The sequence below is a fragment of the Lissotriton vulgaris genome, chromosome 5 (genome assembly GCF_964263255.1).
Source record: "Lissotriton vulgaris chromosome 5, aLisVul1.2, whole genome shotgun sequence".
Lineage (NCBI taxonomy): Eukaryota > Metazoa > Chordata > Amphibia > Caudata > Salamandridae > Lissotriton > Lissotriton vulgaris.
The window spans coordinates 1,630,632,447-1,630,660,425 of NC_141693.1; the positions used below are offsets into that span (position 1 = coordinate 1,630,632,447).

At 44.6% G+C, this 27,979-nt stretch overlaps 1 protein-coding gene across 1 annotated transcript in view; it reads right to left on the minus strand.

The window, feature by feature from the left end:
- Nucleotides 1-1,628: 1,628 nt before the first annotated feature.
- The window catches only part of PRR29 (proline rich 29), a 715,263-nt gene continuing 688,912 nt past the window's right edge, over nt 1,629-27,979 (minus strand). The window contains exon 6 of the mRNA XM_086923774.1: nt 1,629-1,876. Coding sequence (XP_086779900.1) covers nt 1,845-1,876 — 32 coding nt within the window. The 3' untranslated portion in view covers nt 1,629-1,844. The remainder of the gene's footprint in view (nt 1,877-27,979) is intronic.

The window sequence follows — 27,979 nt, forward strand, 5'->3', positions numbered from 1 at the left end:
AGGAACCCCTGCAAATACGATAACGTAGGGGCATGCTTCCGGGTGCAGATTTATATGTGCTGGTGGACTTTCTGGTCTTTCATATACAGCATAGTCATTTTGAAGTAAGCTAGTTAGGCCCTGAGTTGTGTGATGCCCTTCTTTCCTCATTTGTGTGAGTGTCTGCTGTTGGACTTTGTCTATGTATTTACTTCCCTTCTTCTGAGCATTTCCCCTCTCTAGGTGTGCTGGAGATTTAGATGAGTCATGTACCTGAGCGATCGTGTGTTGCGTATTACTAACACAATTGTTTTTGGCCGCTATTTGGCCAATGGCCGTGTTTGTGGGTTGGTTAGGGCCTGAGGTAGGATGTCTGCTTATCGGGCCCTTAGTCTTGCCATATTTAATCAATTCATTAGCTATTTTGTCTATCCTACTGACAATCGGTTTTATTTGGCTAATGATGAAGGCTTCCAGATGTTTCTTTAGGTCTCCGATTACCTCGTCCATCCATCCTGGTGGTCCTGTAAGGACTGACGCTACTTCATCAGGGGTTACCTCTTGTCTACTTTTGGATCGGTAAGCTACTGTGTTTGATTTGTTTTTTCTGAGATGGCCCTTGCTGCGCCCCCGTTGTTTAGGTCTGCTGTATGTGGTAGAAATACAGTCCCTGGTATCGTCTTCCCATATCTTAGCTACCAGTTGTGCGCATGGAATGCCCTCGATGGAGATGCTCACTATGTCCGTGTTGGGACTTTCAGAAATACTTAAATCCCTGGATTGTGTGGGGGTGACTAGTATGGGAATTGGAGAAGAGGACAGACTCCTCTCCATACGCTCAATATCCCCAGAGACTTTCCTCAACATCAGATCAATCGCGGTAGGTTTTTTTATTTTATTGGGTAGTACATCATTTGTCTCTAAATTGACCTGGTTTGGCGTACCGGCTAATTGTGCTTTACTCGTAGCCGAGTGCGTTTTTGGAGGTTTGGACATGATTACAATTTTTTAATACACTATCTCCCGAACCTGGGCTTCCTAGAGAAATGTATTACAGTAATGCTAAGACAGTCACTTCTTTCCCTTCCCACAGTCCACAATATTATATCATTTATGACGACTTTATCAGATATTTCAATAGTATGGTCGTCGTATTGTTATCCTCCCAGTTAATAAGCAGAGTCAAAGATAATGTACCTTTTGGGTAAGTCAAGAGCAAGGGGGGTGGCCCAGCCCGGCCTTGTCCGGCCCCGGACGGCCACAGACGGCCCGCCCTCTGCCTGGGCTCAGCCCGGCGACTCCCGCCACGCGGGAGGAGCGGGTCGGCCTTATGAGCCTCCGTGCACGGGAAAGTGACGCTGCAGGCGGTGTCCCCGTGTCCTGAGCAGAGGACGCTGGGAGGTGTAGTCCGTGATGGCTCCCCCCTCATAGCGGCGGCAGGGGAGAGGAGGGCAAGGAGCACAATGTCCGGGTGTCTGGTGCGGCGAGGATCTTCCACACAATGTTGCCAAACAAACTTTCAATAAAATGAGTGTGTTTTAAAGAAAAATACATTAACTGTCGGGAGTTTTCAAGAGAGAATAGCCGAGTATAGCGTGCAAAGTAAGATAAAATTGTATCTATTGGTTGGTGAATGAAGGACACGGACATTCATTTTAAGGTATAGTTTATTATCTAAAATACCGCCGCATCAGGAAACAAATCAAATAGCACGTAAGCATGCATTACAACGTGAAACATTCCAGTTGTACTAATGTGAGATCCGAGGGAAGCTGCTGGCAGTTCTTCAGAGCTTCCACCGCTGGTGTGTCCTTAGTGATAAAGTAGGTCAAGTTGTAAAACAAGGGGCTCCAGGCCGGAAGCGCTCACAATCTCCCAGCAGCGAGATCATAGTATTCTGAGAAAAAGAGAAAGAAACAATGGATGAAAACACGTGAGTGAATCCATCACAAGCACTTTACACATTCCCAGGTTCTCTCTTGACGTGATTTAAGTACACCCAATAATCCTCGTCAACGCGTGATGCAAAGGGTACAAAAGTCAATAAATAGAAAAGAAAGGCAGGCAGCCGCCATATTTAAAGCTAAAGTTGATGTAGAAGCTCCAAAGCCGGCAATGTTTGCAGCTTATACGTTGGCGTTTGCTTTAACACCATCGCTGCTACAGCAATTCTCCTCCTATGCTGAGTATTATGTTTTCCCATTGTTCATGATGAGCTCAGCTTGTCATCAGCACTGCTCAACCGTGCCTCATGACGAGCTGAGCTCGTCATGAGCAGCGAAGGGGTTAATCATGTTGCCTCCACGCCTTTCTTTTATATTTATCTTCTTTTGTAGCATTTGCAGCTCGCAGCACCTTGCTGCGCTTGAACTTCATATGTACATGTACATGTACATGGTACAACAATAAATAAATAAATAGAAAATATTGGCGGCTAGCATTTTTAAAGCTAAAGTTGAAGGTACAAACCTCCAAGTCAGCAATAATGTAAAGGCAGCTTTTCTATTTCTTTACTTTTGTAGCATTTGCGGCAAGCCAAGCTTTAGCTTTAAACATGAGAAGCTAAAGCACAGCATGCTGCGAATGCTACAAAAGTAGTAAATAGAAAAGAAAGGCCGTCAGCCTCCGTATTTGAAAAGCCAACATACAGACTGCAAAGAGTGTGCAAACATAAAGCATAAAGCCATCAAAGAAAGGATACTGTACAAGGCCAATACAGAAGGGGAGGAGTAAGACACAAGAAGCTGACTACAGTAGAATCTCTGTAGATTCAACATGGTCATGACTACACGACCACCTTTCTTATCCATGACATCACTACTATTTTCTAGGCACTGCAACGGTGGGCTCCTTTTAATAGGACCCAGGGTACCAACACACAGATGTGTCGGCTGCTCTTTTTCCCATTCACAGTGCTGAGACAGGCACGGTTTCCAATTTGAGGAGGAGGGAGGGGGATGGCGCGGAGTCCAGTGCTCTGACGGAACATTTGCAATCAAATACTGCAATCTTTCCAACCTCTGCACAGCCTCCTGTCACTGGGAAAAGCTAGGACCCTATTTCATTCACACCAAGGGCTTGAAACGATGAAATTTCTCCAGATCAGGGGGTTTGGTGAAAACCTGTGGCCCTATAAAATAAGCATTTGCAATAACACTAGGTCTCGCATTTACACACGTTTGAGCTATTGGTATTGTAAATGACAATGCTTTTTATTTATGTTTTGGAAACATAAATAAAAAGCATTGCCATTTACAATGCTAATACCTTAAACTTGTGTAAATGCGAGACCTATTGCATTGCAAATGCTTGTTTAACATTTTAGCTCCCCAAGAACACTTTGCCCACTCATACAACCTGCTAACGACGGCTAAATGAATTTACACCAAATCTTGCATGAAAGTATAACGTTATCCCAAGAGTGTGCTTTTATTGGCTTAGTGTATATCTGTTTAGTAGTTCTGGAGCTCCCATTGATTAAAATAGTTTCAAAGGGAAATTTAAACAAGTAACACTATTGTGTATCTCTGCCATTTAACTCTTCTAAATCACATTTTCAGTTTTTTGACAAATGTGATTGTCTGGAGACGGAATCTAAAAAATCTTTTTTGCCCATCTTGACATTGCCAACTTGTAAGTTTTGTGCTGTGGAAAAACATTTTCTACACCCATTGAAGCCCTCCTCAGGTGCCTTATCCCACCGGAGTGCTGGGGTCGGGCACCTGACCAGAATTTCCTTTTAAAAATAAATGCTAATCATTATTTATTTTAAAGTGAATCAAAATGTAAATAATACTTCTATATATATATATATTTCTAGTGTGCTTTAGCTAGGCGTTATTACTATGACTCAACTCAATGGTATTGACTCTTCTGACTTCAGAAGGATGGAAAGTAGATCCGACCCTGATGAGATGACCTCCCATTACTTGAAAGATGCACACAAGTAATTCTTTATCACACCAGTCAATCAATCAATCAATATAGTCTTTATTTCGATTGTCGCAATCATAAAAGACAAAATACATCTACAATTAAAAGTGAGACTTGGAAAATTTGTAATACAAAAGCTTTCCTATATATCCACGTCCATCTAGATTTTATTAAAAAAATGCAGTTATATGAACAAGTATTAAAAAAACATGATTACAATAAATCCACAATGATGTAAAACCTATAGGGGGTCATTAGGATGGCGTGCGGACTTTGCCCGCCCGCCATCCTGACGGGGATTGGGACTGCCCGCCATAAGGGCAGGGGTCCTGTGGGGGGCATTAGGATGTGCCCGCCACAGTGGCGGGCACATCCTGCATTTCTAGCATTGTGGCGGGCGGTGCTCTCAGCACCGTCGCCACAATGCTAGAAATGCATTCCAGCATTTGCATAAACAAAGCAGGCACCACCCGTGTGCAGCGCCTACCCCTCCTTCACTCAGGGGGCCCGCAGGGGGCCCCCAGAGTGAAGACCGCATGCCTTTCCGTAGCGGCAAAGGCATTGTAAAATGCCCATTGTAATCTGGCTGGCTTTGCCTAATAGGCACCGCCACCATATTATTCCTTTTCCGCCCCGGCCGCAAGGCGACCGGGGCGGAAAAGCGGTGGACGGTCTTTCCGTCCGCCGAGGTCCCCCCGCCATACTAATATGGCGGGGGGAAAAAGAGTGAGGATGTCGGGCGGATTGCCCCCGCCAGACTGGCGGTGGCTACCGCCAGCCTGGCGGGGGCAATCCGCCCGACATCCTAATGACCCCCATAGTGTTATAATATAATTAAAATGATTTGATAAGAATGTATAAAATACTTAAAAACAATAAATAAGTGACAGACAAATACTTCCTGTCTTTTGTCAATGTTACTAGGCCCATATTTCGGCAAGGGACAGACAGTAAGTCATTCCTGGATAACGATTACCAAAACCTAAACAAATTATAGGGTAACAACACCAGGCCATGATGTCTAATGCCTCATACAGAAAGACTGGCAAAATTCATGTACCCTCATCTTATTAGCTCTGATGACCAACATTCAGCTCAAACAGTTTGCCACAGCAATCACAATGGATTCCTGAGTGTTTGTCTTTAAAATCCTTAGTGCCTCCATAGCTATTCTTGTGCCCAGGTTCATACATATATGTTTGAGCCTTTTGTTCCTAGGTGACTTATAGGCTGGGCAAACAAACAAAATGTGTGTCTCAGTTTGGGCTGCACATGAAAAACATTTGTCATCCGTTGGGGGGGTGCCATCTACTAGTAAGTGCTTTTATAGGAAGTGAACCCACCCTAAACTGGTAGTACACTTCCTATCATTCGGTCTGGTGATAAGGTCCCAATAGATTTGAAACTTGATATCATGTTTAACCTCCAAAAATTCCCTTACCAGAGTGGGCCTCGTGCGGGATGTAAAGCGCTTGGTTTTAACCATATTTCAGTATGCTGCCTTAAAGTTTTTTTGATGGAAATAAGTCTTCAGCTGGGTCCTCTAACAAAATGCAAATCCTCATAATAATCAAGGTGGTTTTGATGTTGTTTAACCAGGAGATCTTACGTAAGCAACCCAACGCCCTAACTTCAAAGAGAGTCCTGGCATACAGTGAAAGCTCAGGAGTGGCCCAGAGCCTTATCCAGAATGCTATGGGTCTAAAAGAAGCTAAGTCTTCTATGCTGTAGCAACCCAAATCTAGGTATAAGGGGGTGAGTGGTGTAGATTGCGGGAGGCCTATTAATTTTCTCACAAATGTATTTTGCGCTAGTGCCAAGGATGATAGGTCCTGAAAGCGCCAAAGTTCAGCACCATATAGTATTGAGGTACTGATTTTAGAATTGTAGATCTTTAGGGCTGGGGCAATAGGCTTGGTCTGCGAGAGCCTCTGCTCTTTTATCAATACACCAGCTAATTGCACATGTTTGAGGACCAACATATCAATCTGAGGCTTCCAATTTAGTTTCCTACCTAGTGTTATCCCCAGGTATGTAAATACGTCGCAAAAACAACAGTTGATGGACAGAATGCAAAACAATGTCATACATTCACACCAGTACAGAGATCTGGGCCTAAATCCATCTGTTTTATGCTCATCATGCTATTCTAGCTCGAACCTAGCCATATGCAAATCAGTCTTGACCATGTGACCCATGGGAACAGTCCAGCCTGAACTGCCAAGCAGGTCCTCCCTGGACCTGAAACAAGCATGCTAGGACCGGTTTCGGGCTTTCAGCCCTCATCAGCCTGGATAGCTTGATTCCAGTGGCATGGAGAGCACGGTACTCATGTCTGAGCATTGGGGTGACAAATGCAAAAACAACAGTTGATGGACAGAATGCAGAACAATGCCATACATTCACCCCAGTACAGAGAGCTGGGCCTAAATCCATCGTTTTTTTGCTCACCATGCCATTCCAATTTTTACATAGCCATATGCAAATCAGTCTTGACCCTGTGCCCCATGGGAACAGTCCAGCCTGAACTGCCAAGCCAGGTCCTCCTTGGACTGGAAACAAGCATCCTAGGACCAGTTTCGGGCTTTCAGCCCTCATCAGCCAGGGTAGCTTGATTCCAGTGGCATGGAGAGCCCGGGACTCACGTCTGAGCATACCCGTCCCACTCGGGGTGACAAATGCAAAAATAACAGTTGATGGACAGAATGCAGAACAATGTCATACATTCACCCTAGTACAGAGATCTGGGCCTAAATCCATCGTTTTTTTGCTCAGTGGGAAGATATGCCTAGACGTGGGTCCCGTGCTCACTACGCCACTGGAGTCAAGCTATCCTGGCTGATGAGGGCTGAAAGCCCGAAAACGGTCCTAGGATGCTTGATTCCGGTCCAGGGAAGACATGGTCTGGCGGTTCCGTCTGGAGTGTTCCCATGAGGCACAGGGTCAAGACTGATTTGCATATGGCTATGTCTGAACTTGGGTGGCGCGGTGAGCAAAATAATGATGGATTAAACCCAGATCTGTGACTGGGGGTAAATGTTTGACAATGTTCAACATTCCGTCCATCATCATTTTGTGTTGTATTTTCACCCTAAATGGGAAGGGTATGCCTAGACGTGGGTCCCGTGCTCGCTACACCACTGGAGTCAAGCTATCCTGGCTGATGAGGGCTGGAGTTAATTTGGTTAAGTTATTTACAGGCCTCTCCCTGCTGACTGATGGGCAACAGGAGTTGAAAAAGACTGGATTTGTCAAATTCCGCTGTTGGGCCTTTTGCTGCAACGTTTTGTCTATACAGTCTATGGTGCTCATCTGGTGTGAAAAGATGGACACCATGGTTTGAGGGTAACTGACATATCTGGTTCAAGTGCAGTCTCTTAAATTATCCATTACTTGTTTATGCAACTGAAAGTTAACTCTTTGCTGTGTTTTGTGTATGGTAGAACATGTGAAGATCAGAGAAACAAAGCGAAATTAGGCCCTGTCTCCCCCATGCAGCATATTTGTAGAATAGGCATTCAATTTCATGTACGCTGGTCTCATTATCAACTTACACAAAGAACCATGGTCAAGATGGGAGTCTACATCACTAAAGCTACTGAAGTTGTTATTTAAATCAAGTAGCTGAGTTTCAGTGTTTATTTTTTTTAGCGTGTACTGATAGCCAATGGTCATCGAGGTGCTGGGCACTGTAGTGTCGTCCCCTATGACGTAATAGGGGTGACCTGGGCTAGGCCCACTGTGAAAAGCCGTACCGGGTGGAGCAAATGTCTGCCCCAAGGCTCCCTGTGTTAACAGTCCAGTCTGGGGTTCACATAACATAACTAATGAAAATGAGCCAGCAGGGATGTGGCACCAGTGGCGCACATACGCGTAAGCTCTAATATAACTCACCACTGCCTCTGTGTATTTAGTTATATGGCCTGATTGCCCTGTGCCTAAATTTGCATGCTGATCTTCAGGTTGTTGTTCCCGCTGACCGATAAGCACAGCGGACACAACAATGGCGATGAGTGGTGGGCGACCACATCCCACATTCGCTCATTGGCGCCCGCAGTGCTGCCTCGACACATGCAGTGCTCGTGCCTTCGGAGCGGGAGCGCGCGAGTTCGCATCATCCCCGGATCGGAGTTTAACATTACTGCAGCACGGAACACAAAGCGGTGGGTCCCAGCTGGTGGCGCGACCTGCTCCATGTGCCGGCAGAGCCTGCAACCGGCTTCCTGATCCTTGGTGCCACGCGACTTGCTACATGTGCAGGCAGAGCCTGTAGCTGGCTTCTGGATCCCTGGTGTCACCACATGGCAGATGGCCATGGAACGTGGGGGGAGGGGTGCAACCCCATTGCCAGCGTGCCAGCAGACTTCACTGAGGTGAGCTTCTTTGGGGACATTGAGGCCTGAGAGCTTTGTCCAGCTAGTTGCTTCTCCCACAAGCGCCAAAGCCAGGCTGCCAGTTGCAGGAGGGACAGGCCCCGAAAGAGTCCCTCCACCAGAAAAAAAGTGTGGTTCCTCCTGTAGGGCTGGAGCAGTGAAAGAGGGAGAGACCATCTGGCTATCTTTGCACCATGCCTGCAATATGTCTGCAATTCAACCCATTTGACCCTTCATTGTGGAGGGCCCTCCCTCCACCCAAGGACCCAAATCAAAGGAATGGGTAGAGAGGCTGCTTCTGTTCTTTAAAGCCACTGGGGTGCAAGATGACCAGAAGAGGGTCATGCTCCTGCACATAGGGGGAAGGACATCTGTTGGATCGCAAAATCACTGCATGAGCCAGCCCCAAAAACTCAACTCACACTACTTGGTGCCCTGGCGGCGCACTTTGAACCCATGGCGAATCAAGATTATAAACGTTTTGTTTTGTGGCACGCGCGCCAACAGGCATATGAGTCTATTGACACATTTCACGCCTGACTCAAGGAACTAGCAAGCACCTGTGTGTTCGCGGATGAAGTAGAAGAAATCAGAAGCTTAGTCGTACAAGGCTGCGCATCCGCAAAATTCAGGGAGAGAGTAGTAGAGGAATCGGGGAAGTCCCTGGCTGATATCCTAACCCTAGGGAGAACCAAGGAACTATTGTGGGCCTGAGCGGCCCACATGGAGGCAGCACTACATGCACTGGTGAAAGTATAACCTGTCAATGCGGTAACAACATGCCCAGCTGCAACAGCAAGCTGGAAGGAGTCGGGAAAGCCCACAAGCTGCGGATACTGTGGCGGAAGCCTACACCGGGCTCAGGAATGTCCGGCAAGAGGGAAGAAGTGCACTGGGTGTGGCAAATTCAATCATTTTGAACAAGTGTGCAGGTCGCGAAGGAACAGACAAACCCGGCCAGCTGTCAACCTCATCCCAGAAGCACCAAGTAGGAACTGTGACAAGGACCATGATGACAGAGATGAGCAAGTGGTCCATACCATGTATATGATTGGAACGGTGACTCAGATGTCTTGTCGGCTGCCGCAATATCAAATATGGGTGGAAGAACAAGACATCATTGCAGTCAAACACAGGGGCCACAATCAACATCATGTCCTCGGAATTCTATAAGTCAATGAAGCCGGCTCCAGTGCAAAACACCACAGCGATCAAAGTCTTCGCGTATGGACAAGAAAAACACCTGGTGATGCACGGAAAATTCAAGATGACGATCTTGCAAGGCTCTATAGTCCTAAGGTCACAGGTCTACGTAGCACAAGATGGACAGGTCATGCTGTTAGGCTGCCGGTCCACCGAAGATCTAAGGGTTGTGACATTCACTTTTGGGATTCACCAAGAGATAGTAAGATACATTCTGGCCGAATTCACAGATGTATTCCACGGGATTCGAATGTTGTGAGGAAAAGAAGTACATCTACACATTGACCCCACGGTTCAGCCAGTCACCCTACGGCACAGTCGCGTTGCCTTTCACCTGAGGCCACTATTAGAGAAGGAACTGTCCAAGTTGGAAGCAGCTGGCATCATTAAGAAGTTAACAGGTCCTCCCCCTGGGTGTCACCTATCGTGGTCATTTGGAAGCACAAGCAACCGGGTGAGGTGTGAATCTGCATGGACATGAGGCTACCAAATGCAGCAGTAAAAAGAGAAAGACACCTCACTCCCACGATTGAACACCTGATTGGAGAACTGAGCAGAGCGTGCTGGTTCTCAAAGCTTGACCTTCAGTTGGGATATCATCAGCTGGTGCTAGAACAAAGAGTCATGCTACATCACAACCTTTTCCACCCACGTTTGCCTGAGGAGGTACACTTGCCTGAGTTTTGGAGTGTCAAGCACAGCGGAGGTCTTTCAGAATGTAATCCATTAGCTGCTAACGGATCTTCCAGAGGTGGTGAACGTCAGTGATAACATTCCCATCTATGTTAGGACCATCGCGGAACACAATGCCAGGCTGACGCAAGTACTTCAGAGCACACAGAAATCTAGACTCACACTCCACTGAGGCAAATGCGAATTCTTAAACAAAAAATCCAATTCTTTGGCTACGTGTTCTAAGCCTCAGGTGTGAACATCAAGTTGTCCCTTGCCTCCACCAGTGTCACCGAAGTACAAAGCTTCATGGGTATGGTGAAATATTATGGCCGATTTACCCAGAACCTGACCACCCTCACCCAGCTGCTCCCAGAACTTACCAAAGGCTCTGTACCCTGGGTCTGGGACCACTAGCAGGAAACAAAGTTCCAAGCGGTGAAGGATGCCCTGCCTGCCAATAGAACACTGGCTTTTTTTTACCCAGGGAAGCTGACCATGGTTGTGGTCGATGCCTGACCAAAGGGTCTGGGAGCGGTCTTACTGCAGCGGAGTAAGGCAGAGAAAGACTGGGCACCAGTAGCTTTCGCCAATCAGTCATTGCCAGACACCAAGGAGCGATATTCCCTAATAGAAAACTGGGGGTATCGCCACTTCCGTTTATATGTGTATGGACACCCTTTCATTGTGGCTACTGACCATAAGCCGCTTCTGTCACTATTTGCTGGAACTGCCGCCAAACCACCCCCATGCATAGAAAAGTGGATGATGCAGCTGCAGGGCTACAATTGCCGCATGGAATATCACCCAGTGCAGAACCCAGCTCACTGTCTCTCCCATCACCTCAGGGCTGCTACCCCGGAAGAGGAGTATTATGTAGAGGACACGGAAGAATACGTCCGATACATTGCGGCCAGATTGTGCCCCATCTCATTGTCCATGAAAGTGGTAGGGGAAGAAACCAGACGGGTTGAGTGCATTCAGTGGGCACTGGAGATCATGAAGCATGGCCGGTGGCAAAGTGCAAGGAGTGACTGGAAAGTCCTCATGATGGAAGCGAGAAGGATCATGGAAACCTGTACAATATCTGGCAGGAACTCAATGAGGATTCCACAGGATGCCTATTTTGAGGTCACCGCCTGGTGATACCCTCGGCCCTGACCAATCAGGTGATCCAACGGGCGCATGTGGGTCACCAAGGAATGGTGAAAACTAAGACCCGCCTGAGGACAAAAGTATTGTTTCCACTGATGGATGAGAAAGTAGAGGAGGCAGTGAGGCATGCCAATGGTGCCAGGCCACCGGGGACAATATATTGTTTCCACTGATGGATGGGAAAGTAGAGGAGGCAGTGAGGTCATGCCAATGGTGCCATGCCCACGGGGACAATAGCTCACCAGCTCCAATAACAACAGAACATCGACTTGACCAACCTTGGGCATCCGTCAGTTTAGACTTTGGGAGCCTTCCAGATGGACGACACACCTCTGTGCTGATTGACGACCACTCAAAAAATCCTGAGATGGAAATATTGCTATCACTGATGGAGGGCAAGGTCATCCCAAAGTTGAAGAAAGTGATGGTCACTCATGGGCTCATCCAAGAGATATGGACTGACAATGTTCCCTGTTCCAGGGACACAAAATAGCCAACTACCTGCCGTCTCTAGGTATTACCCACAAGAAGATAACCCCCTGATGGCCTCAAGCAAATGGGGAAGTGGAAAGGTTTATGCGCACATTAAACAAAGTCATCCGCATTGCCCATGACCCTTAACAGTCCTTGGAACTGGCCATCTTCTCATTCCACAGAATGTACGACAAACGCCACACTCTACGACCGGAGTGGCCCCAGGGCATCTCTCTATGGGATGGGTGGTTGCAGACTCCATTCCCCATCATCTGAAGTTGTATCCAGAGTCACCAAATTACCTGCAGATCCAAACACGTCGTCCACATCAAAACGATAATGCTAGCCAACGGCGGCGATCATGACCCCTTATTCTCAAAGTGGGTGATTCTGGTTTTCTAAAAAACAAGTTGACCACAGCAAGTTTAGACTGCGGTATGAAAAGGTGCCATGGACTGTCACCCACATAAATGGCATGAAGGTCACAGCCCAGAAGGGTGTGGAAACCGTCACAAGGAATGTGTCCTTTTTCAAGACTTTTCATCCACAACGAGATGTTCCCCCTGAGGTTAGCTAACTTGAGTCTGGTAGGGCTTTGTCTCCAGTGTCGCCTGATACTGATGAGTGGGATGAAACTGAAGTGGACTGCCCGACAGTGGACGGTGCTAATCCTGAGATGTCTCCGACCAGTGGGTGCACTACAAGGGGCACCAAGGAGCTCAGTCTGCCCAGCCCAGTAGGAGGCCGGGGAGGTTCTCAGTACTGTCTGCGGAAAAACCCAGTCCCATCCTGCCGGCTAAAGGATCATGTCGTATGAACCTGTTCCAGTAACGTATTTCTATTGATGTTGTGTGTTTTGTTGCTATAATGGGTAAAGTTTTGATACTGTTGGGGAAGTAATGTAGTGTTGTCCCCTATGACGCAATAGGGGTGACCTGGGCTAGGCCCACTGTGAGGAGCCGTACGGGGTTGAGTGAATGTGTGCCCGAGGCTCCCTGTTTTAATGGCCCAGTCTGGGGGTCACATGACATAACTAATACAAATGAGCCAGTGCGGATATGATACCAGTGATGCACATATGCGTGAGCTCTATCGTACCTCACCACCGCCTCTGTGTATTTAGTTATCTGGCCTGATTGCCCATTCCCTGAATTTGCATGCTGATCTTTTGGTTGGTGTGCCTGCCGCCCGATAAACACGGCGGACACGACAGGCACCAGAACAGCATCTGCTCTCTGTCTATGTTTGATGGCTTGACTAAGCACCCAATGCAATAAGTACAGTTTAGAAGATGTTGTGTATTCACGTCATAAGGAGTCAAGGGAAGCGCGTGTGCATCTGTGTCCTGTCGGCGACGTGTGTCTGAACGAGTGAGTTCATCCTAGATGGGACGGAGCGAAGAGAAAATAAGCCTCTTGCTGCAGCATGACGTGTGAATGGGAGCTGAAAAATACTGGTTTCTCGAGAATTTATTTAAAGCACAGACATATTCTATGCATGCGCACCTGAGCAAATAGAGAATCAAAAAGACAGGGAGCTTTAATTGACGGACCAATGACGCGCATAGCGTGACTTCCAAAAGTCCATTTGGTGTTTTCATTCCAGCGTTTCTTGTCATGTCTCTAGTTCGAGGGTGGCCTCTTTGTGGTGCTGCTGAGGTGATGAGATGAGAATGTGACCAGGTGTGCAGACTGCAGTGCCTCTCACAATCATCACAGTGTCCACAGCCTTATATTTGAACAGCTGTGAATAATTATGGGGTGAATGCAATCTTCCGCTATATTTCTCCTCCATGCTACAGTGGGATTTCTCTGAATTGTAAGTGCATGCTTTCTCCATTAATCATTCTACTTAACAACCAGGGGACAGATGTACAAGCCCTGTGCGCCTCTTTTATGCCGCAATTGCGTCACTTTTGTGACGCAGCGACAGTGCAAAAGATGTGCCATGGTGCGGGGTATTGACAATGTGATGCATGTGGGCGATGTGTCACGTTGTAAAGCCCTGCGCCAGAAGGATGCGTTCCTGCCTGGAGTGGGGGAGCGTTTGGGCACAGGAACGCCTCCTAAAAGTGGCTGAGTGAAATCTACAAGATTTCACTCAGTCACTTTGGGGCCCATGCTTCATCAAATCCCTGCACCTGCTTGAAGCAGGCGTAAGGATTGACGCATTATTGTAAGAATAGGGCCCCCCAGAGCATTGCTGGAGCTGCGTCACGCTTAAGACGCAACTCCAGCAATGCGCCACTTTAACGGCACAGATGCATGATGCATCTTTGCCGTTTTTGCCGCATGGTGCGCCGCATTGTAAATGCGGTGCATCCATGGTGGCAAAGGCATGGCGCACAATAAGTGGTGCATCCCTGCTGATATGCAGGGATGCGCCACTTATTGTAAATCTGCCCCCAGGTATGCTCAGGGAAAGATATCTGCTTTTGCGGATGTTGTGCTCACATAAAATTTTACTTCCACCAAACTTGATTCATACTTCAACTTTAAAAGTTTCACGAGGATTGCAGCATTTTATACGCAATGTGTGGAGTAGAGTGCAGGTTGTCACATGTTGAAACACCAGGAAAACGTCTGAACAGCTGCTACAATTGCTATAAAGATTGAAAGGACTCTCCCTCTCTCTCTCTCCCTCTTTGAGTTTCTCCCTTTCTCCTTCTCCCGAGGCACCTTGATAAATATATTTAATTGTGTTGTTGTAGAGAGTGTATTTCTTTATGGAAGGTTTGTGTCTGTTAATTCTCTATTCTGGAATTCTTTAAGTGCATCTTTCAGTCACTGCCTTTATGATTTAGTTACTTTGGACTGGCTTCCGCGGCCAGCGTGTTTCAACGTCTTATGGATAAATTATTTGCTGATATTGAAGGCATACAGGTGTTTCAAGATGATATTCTAGTTCATTCTACCTCTCTTGAATCCCATTACAAGTCAAAAGGTGCTTTATTCGGTTTGTAAAAAAATACAACCATATAGCAACATACACATAAAATTTAACACAATACTAAATTAAGCTGTCAAAAAAAAAAAAAAAAAAAAACAGTCTTACACAGTAGCGCTCGTTGTAGAAACATTTACAGTATCAATAGTGCATAGTCATTAGGTCATTCAAGTTTGGCTAAGATTTTAACAATCCTGCGACCTATAATTATGTGCAAAGATGCAATTTAAAGTGCTAAATATTGTCTCTATATTAGTATATGTGCAAATTGGCAATTCTAAAGTGCATATGCAATTAGCAGCACCTAGACTATCTATTAATTAAAAACAATAATATGAAACAAAGTGCAAGTAGTAAGCCAATCCTATGATAAATCTAGTACAGTAGCAGCAATTAGTCCAACAAACATATGTGTGCAAAAATACAAATACATAATTCAGCAGCATCAATTTAAAGTGCATAGTACATTAGCAGTAGAAATTCATATAATAATTGATTTTCTTGCAGAGATACATTTTAAAATATAAGTAGCCACATAAAAGCAAACATCTGGGGACTCTAGGTTAAACACTAGTGTCATTGCTGTTTGTAGATGATGCGTATTATATTTTAAAAAGATGGGTTTCAAATAATATTTCCTTAAAAAAGTATAAAAAGTACAAGTCAACATAAAGTGACACGTGCTCTGTTTTGATTTGCCATCACATGGGCATACACAAGTTCCAGGTTTTTTAGGCACAGGGAAAGCCACAAGGTGATGTACAATTCCTAGGCGGAGGCGGGTTAAAACAAATCGATGGGAGGGAATACTAACTATTACAAAATAAGATTGGAAGCCTACATTAATATTATGTTGTTGGTAAAGATTGAATGTACTCTGTTTGGTATATTTTTCCATCCTAGTCTCTTCTGTAAATTTCATAAACAAAACTTTCAGTTCCCGCTTTGATAAAATAGGGTCCATTATTAGTTCATTATAAATGTCCAGTCCATATAATGTTTTGTACCAATGATGTATATGCTTCAGCCAGGGGATGTTTGATCGGCGATCAAGTTTGATACAATCTGTTATTACGTCCTGCGTAAACTTGGTTTCCTCCTTTGCCCATATTGAGCGCCATAAGGATAGAGGACGAAGGGCAATTAGATCATTGATATAGTACATATCAAGTTCCTTATGTATTAGCTCCGTTGAAGCCATGACTGGAACACTAATTAATCTTTTTAAAAACACATTCTCCCTCACCTGGATAGATTTAGCACACTGTACATCATACCCCCATACTCCAGCTCCATATATAGCTGAGGAGACGCATCTAGCATTAAAAAGGGATAGCATTTCACGAATTCTGCGATCCCCTAATTTAGTGGCAAATCTAAATATACAGTTTGTATTCCGGGACATTTTGAAAAGGACACTGTTTTGTTCATTAATCCATTTCCCATTTCCCGAAAAGGTGATGCCTAAATAGCAGAAGCTATTAACAGATTCTAGTTTCTCTCCTTCTAAAAAAAAGGGTTTGTGTTTTCTAGGTTTCTTACCACAAACCATGGTAACCGTTTTCCCTTTATTAATTTTCAAATTCCTACTCTTAATAAAAATATGGAATTGATCAATTAATTGTTGCAGTCCATTATGTGTCCTAGAGAGGAGGACCGCGTCGTCCGCATATAAGAGGACTGGGACGGGGTTACCATTTATAGTTGGGGCATCTGCATTAATCAATTTCAGAAATGTATCCACATGGTTGATAAAAAGTGAAAATAGTAAAGGGGCAAGTACGCATCCTTGACGGATGCCTCGCTTAACTTCAAAGAAAGGGGTACACTCTCCATCTATTCCAAACCTTACTTTGCTTGATAAGTTACTATACAAGCGAGCTAGCAGATGGATAATTTCAGTGGGGGCGCCCATTGCTAGTAGTATGGGCCAGAGCAGTGCGTGTTCCACCAGGTCGAACGCGGAACTCAAGTCGGCAAAGCATAAATAAAGATTACCAGATTTAGCTTTGGTATACTTGCCAACTATGAGTTCCAGGTTCACGCACTGCTCCATTGTTCCTAATCCCCTACGAAACCCATACTGCACTGGGGACAGAATGGTATTCTCCTCGGCCCAGGCTTCCAATCTCACTAATAGGACTCGACTAAGGATTTTAACTGTCGAGTCCAAAAGAGAGATTGGACGATAATTCCTTGCCTCTGACCTGGATCCTTTTTTATAAAGGGGTATAATAATTGATTGGCCCCATGTCAGTGGTAAGTTATCTTCCACCGCAGCATTAAAGTAACGAGTTAGGATTGGGGCCCATAATGTTATTTCATGTTTATAAAAGTCCATGGGTACTCCATCGGGCCCGGGTGCTTTACCACCCTTACTATTTGTGATTGCGTCTGTCACTTCATTTAAAGTTAAAAACAACTGCATTTTCTTCCAATTAAAACATAAAATAGACCCATCAGATTTAAGATCAGAATTAAAAATCTCAGAGAAATGTGCAATCCATGCAAGACTGCTGACATGCGAACTGACCTCAGGAATGTTTTCATTCTTTAAGAATGGGCCATTTATCGTTTCCCAAAAGAGTTTATGGTTTTTAGTTACAGCGGCCATATCAAGTTTATTCCAGGCCTCGTCCTGTAGCTCCATTTTCCTGGTTGACAGGGCCAGTTTATAATTAATACGTTCTTCTCTGACTCTTTCTTTATTTCTAGGTTTAGCATTAAGTACACTTTTTAATCTTTTCAGAGTCTCTGCACAATGTTTGTCAAACCACACAGTTTTGTTTCTTTTAACCCTTCTGTTTCTTTTTAACAGGGAATTTTCAACTGTGCATGTAATTTTCATAAAATTGGAGAGGACATCGGGCGCTATCACATTAGGTGCAAGGCAGTATTCAACCTCTCTGGTACATTTACAAATAATATCCTTTGTTAGTTTGTTAGGGTCAATTTTAATCCATTTAATTCTCGTGCCATTAGGTCTCTCAACGGAGATCCCATGGACAGCTTTGCCATTCACAACCGTTTTTTGACCCCAACCCATTAACTCCACAGAGATGCTGTTGTGATCGCTCACAGGCTGCTCTATTACCCAAACATTAGTAAAAATTGAGCCGCTGGACACCAAAATATGATCGATATTGGAATGGGCATCTCTCCCCCTAAAAGTTGGACAAATTTCATTATTTTTGTTTTTTGTACAATCAAGCAATTCTAAGTTGAACTTGGCTATTAAATTGTTCAGTGCGCTGCCATAATTACTGTGTGGGAAATGATTAACATAAACACTGTCACCCCCTACATAATCCTCGCGGTGACCACATATCCCCTTCCGGGCATATCTGCAAGCTTGGATGTTAAAGTCACCTGCCCACAGGATTACAAAATTGTTCTTGGAGAGAGTGATTGCAGCTTCAATAGCACGTTCAACATCGGGAACAATCATATCACGTTTAGGGCCCACAATATTATTATAAAAATTTACAATAATTAGATCCCTACCATGGCTATGTTTTAGGCGCAATATAGACGCATGCTGACAAACTATAGAGTGTTCCCCAAGAATAAATTCTGTTAATTTAGTTGAAACCAAAGTCAGTAGGCCTCCCTTGGCTCTACCAGCTTTGGAAGCTACTGCTGCCACTTTGTAGGAGGTGTAACCTTCAACTTCTATTGGTCCTGTATGCCATGTCTCTTGTAAACAAATAATGTCATAACCACATATGATAAAGTCATCCCAAAATGGGGTACATAATTTAGAGGCAATTCCGGCAATATTCCAGCTGTTAAATACAAGAGAATCAGCATTACTAGATCCTATACTTTCAGAGTGATTAGTCAAGAGTGAAGCTTCAAAGCTTACGATCGGGGTAACAATAGCATTATCATTTGTTACAGTTGGTTCATTGTCTATAACATTGCCTATACATAGTACAGTATTTGATGAAATTAATTGCGACTCAGTTATATTATTTGCACAGCTTTCATCACCCCGCTCTTTCTCTAAGGTTAATATATCACCTGTTACAGAACTACCAGAACTCGGGGTCAAGCATGGATCGCACAGTCAGTCATTCTCCTCAAGTGAGCTGAGCAACTGGAATCTATTAGAGGTTGGGACCAAGAAGTTGTCATACAGGTTAGGCAGTAGAGGGGGACAAATAGATACAACATTAGGGTATTTGATAAAAGCCGCTCTTGGATGCTGGAAGTTATGTGTAGTAATTTGTCTTACTGCCTGGTTCCTATAAAAATAATCCAGTGGGAACAGTGTGATGTTATATTCATGATTCGATGGCATAGGTGCATGTAAAATCGAATCTCTCGCCCATTCTGTAGTCCTGAAATTTATAATTATGCAGTCCCCGTCTATCTCCTTTTTATTAGGCCCTACCCAACCTACCCTCTGTGTAGTTATGATCTCATCCGCGCCTCGCATTGGGAACCCACAATTTTTCACCAACCAATATAGGGTCTTATTTTTCAAGGTTTCTTGATTTTCAAATTGGTTAGGCAGCAGCTTGGGGACATTCGCGAGTATCGCTACAAATGGTCTGCAATCAGGTGGCAGATTAATAGTGGCTGGGATGACATTATTAATATGGGACCTCGGTACAGGTAGGCTCTTATAGGTGGTGGCAGGTTCATTGATGTTTCTTTGGCCCTCATCTACTTTTTGCCCATGTGCTACCTTGGGAGTGATGGTTATTGGCCTCTGCCTTCCACTTGTAGAGGGTACCGGGTTTCCCATCACAATGGGCACACTAGGAGTGCGATTTTCTGCACTTGATTTACTATTACTCTGGGTCCCAGAATTTACTTTATTTGAATGAGGTCTAATTTGTGAACCCAGTTGTTCTAGGACATCCAAGTTAGCTATTCCCAGTTTCTCTAGGTTTTCTATTTTTTTACTTAGAATTTCTAAAGATTCCATCACTGGTGCGATGTAGGTTTTTACCATTTTCTCGAGACATTCTTTGACTGCCTCGGCTTTGTTTAAAGTTTGCATTTCCAGTAATTTTATATCTTTTACATGTCTCCCTCCACTGTTCTGCTGTATCTCACCTTCACTTTCGTTGGTTTCAAGAATTTGTATGGCCCTCTTCCTTTTTCTTCTATGTATTTTAGTCTGTTTATTTATTATTAACCTTTTTCGACTTTGGGTTAGTTTCCTTTTAAAGGGTACAGGCTCACAGTCAGTTTCGCTACTTAACAAACTAATTTCACTGATTTGTACAGTTGGAATGACAAGATTAGTAACACAGCCATCCAAATCCCCATTAGTTACAGTCACAACACTAGGCATTAGGGGCTGTGGTGATATGCTGGCTGACAGGTCAGGTGTTATAGACAATCTACACTCTCTAGTACAAGGAACAGTGGGTCCTAAAAGCTGTGGTACATCAGGTTGAATTATATCATACCTTGGCAAACCTGCAAATGATTCCAATAGAAGTGAGTCATGTGATATTGTTGTTTCATTTGGAACGCTAACATGTGTGTTAATAGTTTGTGACGTTTGATTTATTAAACACATACTCGCTGGTAATGATAATCTTCTTTCAGTACTTTCAATAGCGTTAACAACAACGCCAATTGTTTGTTGCAACATCCTATCAATTGCAGTTAGGGTGGGTAAAGGGGTTGGCGCCAAGGTTTGTTTTCTTGTAGTTGAGCGAGTGTGCATAGGTGTTTTTTTGACCGCCACCCTACTTTTACTTTTGCCCTCCATCGGGCCTGTTACCCAATATTTACTGTATATAATCACAAAAGATGGGTTGTATACCTTAGGAAAGCCGGGAATGGTAAATGTCAGGGGGGTGGCCCGGTCCGGTCTCCTGCGGTCTCTGAGGACCTCAGAGGGCCCGCCCTTTGCCCGGGCTTAGCCCGGCGCTCCCGCGCGCTCCCGCGACGCGGATGTGGAGCCTTGAATTTAAACGCCGCCTGGCGCACTGGATGACCTCCTCCCTTCCGGTCCCGGTGCAAGGGCAGCTGGGGGTTGTAGTCAGGCTCCCTCTCACTCTCCCTCACTCGTCAGCTGCTGTTGGTCTGCAGCGCCGGGGGGAGAGCGGGAAGCACACACAGGTCCGGGGATGCAGGACGGGCTGGTGAACGCAACCACAAAGTATGCCGGTGAGTTTTAAATGGGCAGTTCCCATTACAGTCTTCTTGAATGTGTGTTACAAAAGCTTCAGGATGTTGGGACGACTGTTAACAAGAAGAAATGTAAATTTGTTACTCATTGCGTTGATTATTTGGGTCACAATATATCTGCTGAGGGTATAAAACCAAAGATGTCTTTAATTAATGCAATCAAGGATGCACCAAGGCCTCAGGATAAAGATGCTTTGCGTGCGTTCTTAGGACTCAGTGAGTATTATGCTCGTTTTGTGCAGGGATATGCCCTTATTGTACAACCTCTCCGGGATTTGCTTGAAAAACATGCTAAATATATTTGGTCAACGAGTACACAAGAAGCTTTTGTTAATGTTAAAAAGTTGATCTTGGATGCACCTGCTATTCGAGCTTTTTCTCATGGAGAGCACACTATTGTCACAATAGATGTTAGTTCAAGAGGTTTCGGTGCTGTGTTGAGTCAAATGATTGGGGGTCAAGAATACACTATAGCCTTTGCTTCTAGAGTTTTAAATAGTGCGGAGTCTAACTATAGCACGATAGAACGCGAGGCTTTAGCATGCTGCTGGGCTGTTGAGAAATACCGCATGTATGTTTGGGGCTCTCGTTTTCAGCTTTTCACTGATCATAAGCCTTTGATTTATATGTTAGGTGATAGCTTTTCTAATAGAGCTTCTTCTAGGCTGGTTCGATTATTGGCTAGATTACAGGAGTACAATTTCGACATCAAATATATTTCTGGTGGGAAAAATGTCAGGGCGGACTGTTTGTTTTGTACCCCTTTAGAAGTGACGGATGCTGAACCTGAGGTGAAGAGTAATGATTTTGATGTTGTTTTTACCATATCTGATTTGGCTGAGTGTGGTAAGCTTTCGGAAGTTGACTGGTCAGTTGCAGATGACAATGATCCGTGTCTCCGCAGGGTTAAAAAATTCTTGGTGCACGGTTGGCCCTGTGATAGAAGTTTGCCAATGCAAGATAGATGTTTTGCTCAGGTGGCTGCTGATTTGTCTATAGTTGACAATGTTTTAGTGAGGGAAGACAAAGTGGTCCCTCCTGAAGGTATTCGTTCTAAGATCATTTCACTTGCTCATGAGGGGCATTTAGGGATGTCGAGCACTGTCAGGAAGATTAAAGATTTGTACTGGTGGCCTGGCATTCATGGACAGGTGAAGGACTTTGTTAACAAGTGTCCAGAATGTCTTTGTTCTGATAAGCATTGGCGTTTGTCTGCTTCACCTTTGTGCCCTGTTGATTGGCCTGCTGGTCCTTGGCAAAAATTGGGCTTAGATTTTTCAGGTCCTTTTAACTTGCTTAGTTCTGACAATAAATATTTGGTTGTAATTATTGATTACTTTTCCAAGTGGCTTTATTTTTCTTTTGTCAAGAGGCCAGATTCTTCTTCTGTAATTACGTTTTTGCAACGTTTATTCATGGTGGAGGGTTTTCCTATTGAAATTATAACTGACAATGGTTCTCATTTTGTTTCCAGTGAATTTGAGAATTTCCTAAGTGGTACCTCGGTTAAACATGTGTTGGTACCCTTGTATAGACCTTCGTCAAATGGTTTGGTGGAAAGGGCTAACCGTCTATTGAAGGAAGGTGTTCAAACTGCTGTTTCTAATAATTTGGATGTTTGCAAGTATCTTTGTGAAAAGGTTTGGAGTTACAACACCACTCCACATTCTACCACAGATGTCACTCCTTATTTTTTGCTCAGGGTTAGAAAACCTGTTTCTTCTCTTAACCCTGCTTGGTTGAAGGGGAAAGTTGGTGAGAAATGTCCTGGTTTGGATATTCACAAAGTCAGGAAACAGGTTGAACTCAAACAAGAAACATATAAGAGAAATTTTGATGTAAGAAAACATGTTAAAATTACTTCCTTATCTCCTGGAGACTGGGTTATCATTAAAAAACCCATAAGAGTTACGAAAGGTGAATCAAAATTTTCAGCGCCTGTAAAAGTTTTAAAAGTTTCTAAGATGGCTGTTATGTTGCAGGGTCGTGGATGGTGGAACACAAATGCTGTAGTGAAGATTACGAAAGAACAAGCGAAAATCATTTGTGATAGATCTGTTAAAAAAGCTGATTCTAGTTGGCTTGATTTTGAAAAGATGTGTCAGAAAAATGATATTGGGAATACTTCTTCTCATTCTTTGGATTTTGGTGGTGGTGATTCTAATGCTGTTATTCGTCAAAATGCTGAAAATGTTGAAAATATTGTTGGTAATTCTGGGGATCATGCACCAACTAGATGCAGTTCTCGTGTTAGAAATCCTTTCCGTTCTGATGATTTTGTGTATTATTGAATGTGTTTTTTTGTTGTTTTTTTTTGTTTTAGTTTATTATAAGGAGGGGGGTGTGTAGAGAGTGTATTTCTTTATGGAAGGTTTGTGTCTGTTAATTCTCTATTCTGGAATTCTTTAAGTGCATCTTTCAGTCACTGCCTTTATGATTCAGTTACTGCCTTGCTGTTCATGTCTCATGTCGTGGGTCCTACTTGTGGAATAAATCCAGTTTCCAACCTCTACAATTTGTGGACTAATAATTTGATGACTACATTGGATCATACTTCCTACAGCTGTCATGACCAGGCACCATGCTTTGCCAGCTCTCCGATCTTCCCTGCCTCAACTGCTTAGGTATTTTGGGTAAACAGCCATTACAAAGAGGCTGTTACCCCGTAAGTCATTACATTGCATGCATTACAACGCATGCGATGTAACAACACATAGGCATTACTATGCATACCATTACATCGCATGCGCTTTTACAACGCATGCGATATAATGGCTATCCACATCGCTGTGAGGAAACTGAGGCTGTTCTGTTTCCTCACAATGACGTGCACCGGTCCCCAGACAACGCTGGAACCAGGAGAGTGCAACCATGAGGAAAGAGAGCTAAGGGGGATTGCGCTTGGGGTGGGGGCTACTTTTTTAGGGTTTAGGGTGGTGTCGAAGTAGAGTTGTAATGTTTGTGTAATGAAGGGTTGTGTTTTAGGATTTAGGGGAGTGTTGGGGAGTCATGCAGGGTAGTGTTAGAGTGTAGGGACCGGACTGGGGGTTGTGCGGGGGGGTAGTGTTTTAGGGTTTAGGGTAGTGTTGTGGTGTTTGTGTAGTGTGGGGTAGTGGATTAGGGTAGTGTCCGGTGGTCATGCAGGGTATTGTTAGAGTGTAGGGACCGGACTGGGGAAGAGGGAGGGTCATACAGGGGGTAGTGTTTTAGGGTTGTGTTGTGATGTTTGTGTAGTCTATGGTAGTGTCTTAGGGTTTTGGGTAGGGCCGGGTGTCGTGCAGGGTAGAGTTTCAGTATAGAGACCGGACTGGAGGGTGAAGAGGGTCGTACTGGGAGTAGTGTTTTGGGGTTTAGGGTAGTGTTGTAGTGTTTGTGTAGTGTAGGGTAGTGTTTTATGGTTTAGGGTAGTGTTGGGGGTCGTGCAGGGTAGTGTTTGAGTGCAGTGAACCGGACTGGTGTTAGGGAGGGTCATGCTGGGGGTAGTGTTTTAGGGTTTAGGGTAGTGTTGGGGGTCATGCAGGGTAGTGTAGTGTAATTGTAGGGAGAGGAATGGGGGTCGGGGAGGGTTGTGCAATGGTACTACATTACGGTTCAAGGTAGGGTAGGGTGGAGTCACTTACCTTGCAAACGTTTACCATGAGTATACCTTTACCACTCATGCCTTTGCGTTGAAATGACATGTCTGGTAAAGGCGTAGTCATGGTAATATCTTGTATTGTAATGGGAGTCATTGTAATAGACATTGCGTAGTAATACCCGTGTTGTAATGGCATGCGTGGTATTGCTATACGATGTAATGAGTCATATTCAATATTTTTAGATCTGTGTGCAGTACCTCAGGCGAAAGCGCCTTCAAATATGCAAGTTCAGGATGCATGATTAAAAACTGGGCCTTTTAATAAAAGTAGGCATCTAATTAGGGGAGAGGAGTTGGCCTAATTGCTATGGAGGTCAGGGCCGGACTCGGAACCAAAACTGGCCCTGGCAAAGTGCTCGGCCGACCCCCCCCGCCCACTCGGGAGAGAGGGGGTTGGAGGTGCCACCGAGCGCTTTGCTAGGACCGGTTTTCGGCCGATTTTGTTGCAGGGCAAAAAAGGCCCTGTAACAAAATCGGCCCCTAGGGGCTCAAAACGGGGCCACCACCCTTGCGGCGCACCGGGGGATTGCCGGGTGCCCGCTATGGCCAGTCCGGGCCTGATGGCAGTCGACCTCAAATCTAGAGACCTGGTTTCGAATCTTGGCAATGACGCTGAACACCCTGTGATTCTGGGCAAATCACTTACTCTCCATGTGCCTAACAAAAATGTATGTGTTCTCAAGTAATGCAACTGGTGTTTTGTAAAGCGCTTTGATACCCGATTCAGGTTAAGTTCTCGCTATATAAAACTGTAAAAAATAAGTTTAGGGACACTTTATTATGTTTTTACATAATGGTGGTTGCATGAAGTTGTAATACCTCTCCCCTAATGGAAAATGCTTTCCCAGAGAAGAGATTAATTAAAATATTTGTTTTGATTGTTTAATGATAAGGCTTGTTTTAGCTTTTATTTGCTGTATTGTAGGGCCTGCTGAGATAGCAATTCTCCAGAGGTAAATACAACGAGCCCTTTCTAAGACCATAAAAAACACATTATTTACTGAGATATTACACTGTGGTAGCAAGTCCTAGACAAAACGAATAGCCCAACAACTATTCACGACTCTTCCATTGCTTGTTACTTTCCAGCATGTGGCGTCGTAACCTCTTTTCGACCCTGGCTGATAGTGTTTCAATGGGAAACTAGGGACTGGAAGACATCAGTCAAAGGTTCCAAATGACGCTCTGACAGCCTTGTCTTCCAGCAGCACCAGGGCACAACCTTTCTAACCTCCCAATAGCCTCAGTAGTCAGTACTCCTCTAACCGGCCCCCCAGAGCCTTGTCACTCCCATGCCCTCTCAGCATCCACAAACTGAGCTTGCCTTTGAAGCCCCATTCCAGCCTCACTCCTCCTCTCACCCTTCGGCAGCCCCTGTGGTCCTGTTGTGCCCAAGCGGCCCCAGGGTCCCTCTTAGTCCCCTGCAGACTCAGTAGTTGGATATATGGGAAATACTCCATTTTGCATCAGGGTACTTCCACATGTGAACTCTTTATATGGCATCTCTTTATACTACTCCGTGGTGTCATATTCAATTTTTTAAAATTTAACTATAAATAATTCATAACAATTTGACAGCGTTTCAGTAACATATAGTGCACAACTGCTCACCAAGCTAAAACTCACAAGAAACAAAATCAGTGGCATTTTTAGTTATTGCCTGCACAGTGTTTGCTCTTGTGATAAAAAAAGCATTGGCAAAGCCAATAGGTTTCGCCTATGCAAAATATTTTGGCTTTGTCAGTGTTATTTACATGTCACGCAACAGTTGAGCTGCTGTGCTACATGGCTTAAACTAAAAATTGAAAAGAGATAAACATGGTTTTAGCACCTTTTAGGTAGAGCTTTAGCGGCAGCGCGCATGCGATGCTCAGTCTGCGAGGCATGCAGTAGTAGTGTATGGGAGACAGGCTGACCTCACTGTCCGCCCATATTTTTCATTGGCTTATGTGTCTGTCCTTCGTAAATTCTGCCTTCTGATTTATTATAAGGCTTCTTAGTCCCGCCTTATTATGCCATGTCATCATTTTTACCCTCCCATGGCTATTGGCCCCTTTACTTTGAGTGTTACACTGTACGGACGTGTTATTTAGAACACTATTTTTTCCCGTCCCTTCTTCCCCCTCCCCGTATCTTCGCGCCCCCCACCCCCTCTCGCCCGCACTCCAGCTGTCAGTGCCTTCTTGCCCCCTGTGCGTGTAAATGCGAGTCCTATTGCATTGCAAATGCTTGTTTACGGATGTATGATATTAGAACGCATGCTTTTACATTGCATGCTTTTACATTGCAACTTTTACAGCGCATGCCTTTACAACGCCTAGTGTTGAGGGGTGCTGGATAGGAAACAGTTTAATTTACTATTCCAACTCCAGTCCCCGTGGATAGTAGGGAAGGTGTTGGATAGTAAATTAAATCTATTCCCTATCCTAGAGCGCCCCCCCAGCGCAATGCATTGTAATGGTTTGCGTTGTAAAAGTTGCGATGTAAAAGCACTGCGTGGTAAAAGTTGAGTTGTAAAGGATGTTTCCCCTTGTTTACTGTTGGTTTCTAAATATTACTCCAAACAGTGTCTGCAGCAGGCACAAATGCATGCAGTCTCACATACATTGCAAAACATATATTCAGCGTGTCTTTTACACGGCTAAAACTGCTGTGATGTGTAAATGTGGGCCACTTTTTAGGTACTTTGATTTGGAGTCTGGAGCTCCGGCTTTGCTGTTGGCTTGGGGGAATAAACTGCCCTTTAAAGAAAATGGTCAATTTGACCGAAGTCTTTACACTTCAACAGTACTGGGCAAAATAGACAGGCATGACTGGCGCTACTAAGAATCCCCTAGGTTTTTGTTTGCACAGTAATACATGCAAGTGACTGGGCTACCTCACCAAGTACGGGCCAGGAATGAGTTTTCTGTTTTTTTTAAGGTACAGGACCGCTTTATATAATCACCAGATACTGCACAATGTACTGCCTTTCTCAAGAAACAAGTCATAACACTTTTCTGGAGTTCCCTAACCTACATTGCAAAACTGCTCACCAAGTTAAAGCTTACAAAAAATGTGCATATATATTATCAATAACATAGGCAAAACCTAATTCATTTACCAATGTTTGTTAAGAAGACTGCTGCTTTTACACCACCAACAGATTACATTGAACATTGAGTTCAACAGAGCGGTCTTTTTAGTTACACCTTGACTTCTCTCCAGTCTTTGCCGTCGTGGAGGACGCATGGGCTGACTGAGAACACAAAGCACCCTTGGCAATTCTATCGGGTCTGGCCCCCGGTGTGGGAGGGTCAGGAGGGGTTAGGCAAGAGTGCTAGTGTGAGGCACTGCTGCTTCTCTAAACCAGCCCCCAGCACTGCTGCTTTTGTTACTGGGGCAGATATTGCATCACAGCTGCAAAACCGGTCCCTAGTAACAAAAACAGCCCCCAGGGAGTGGGGAACCA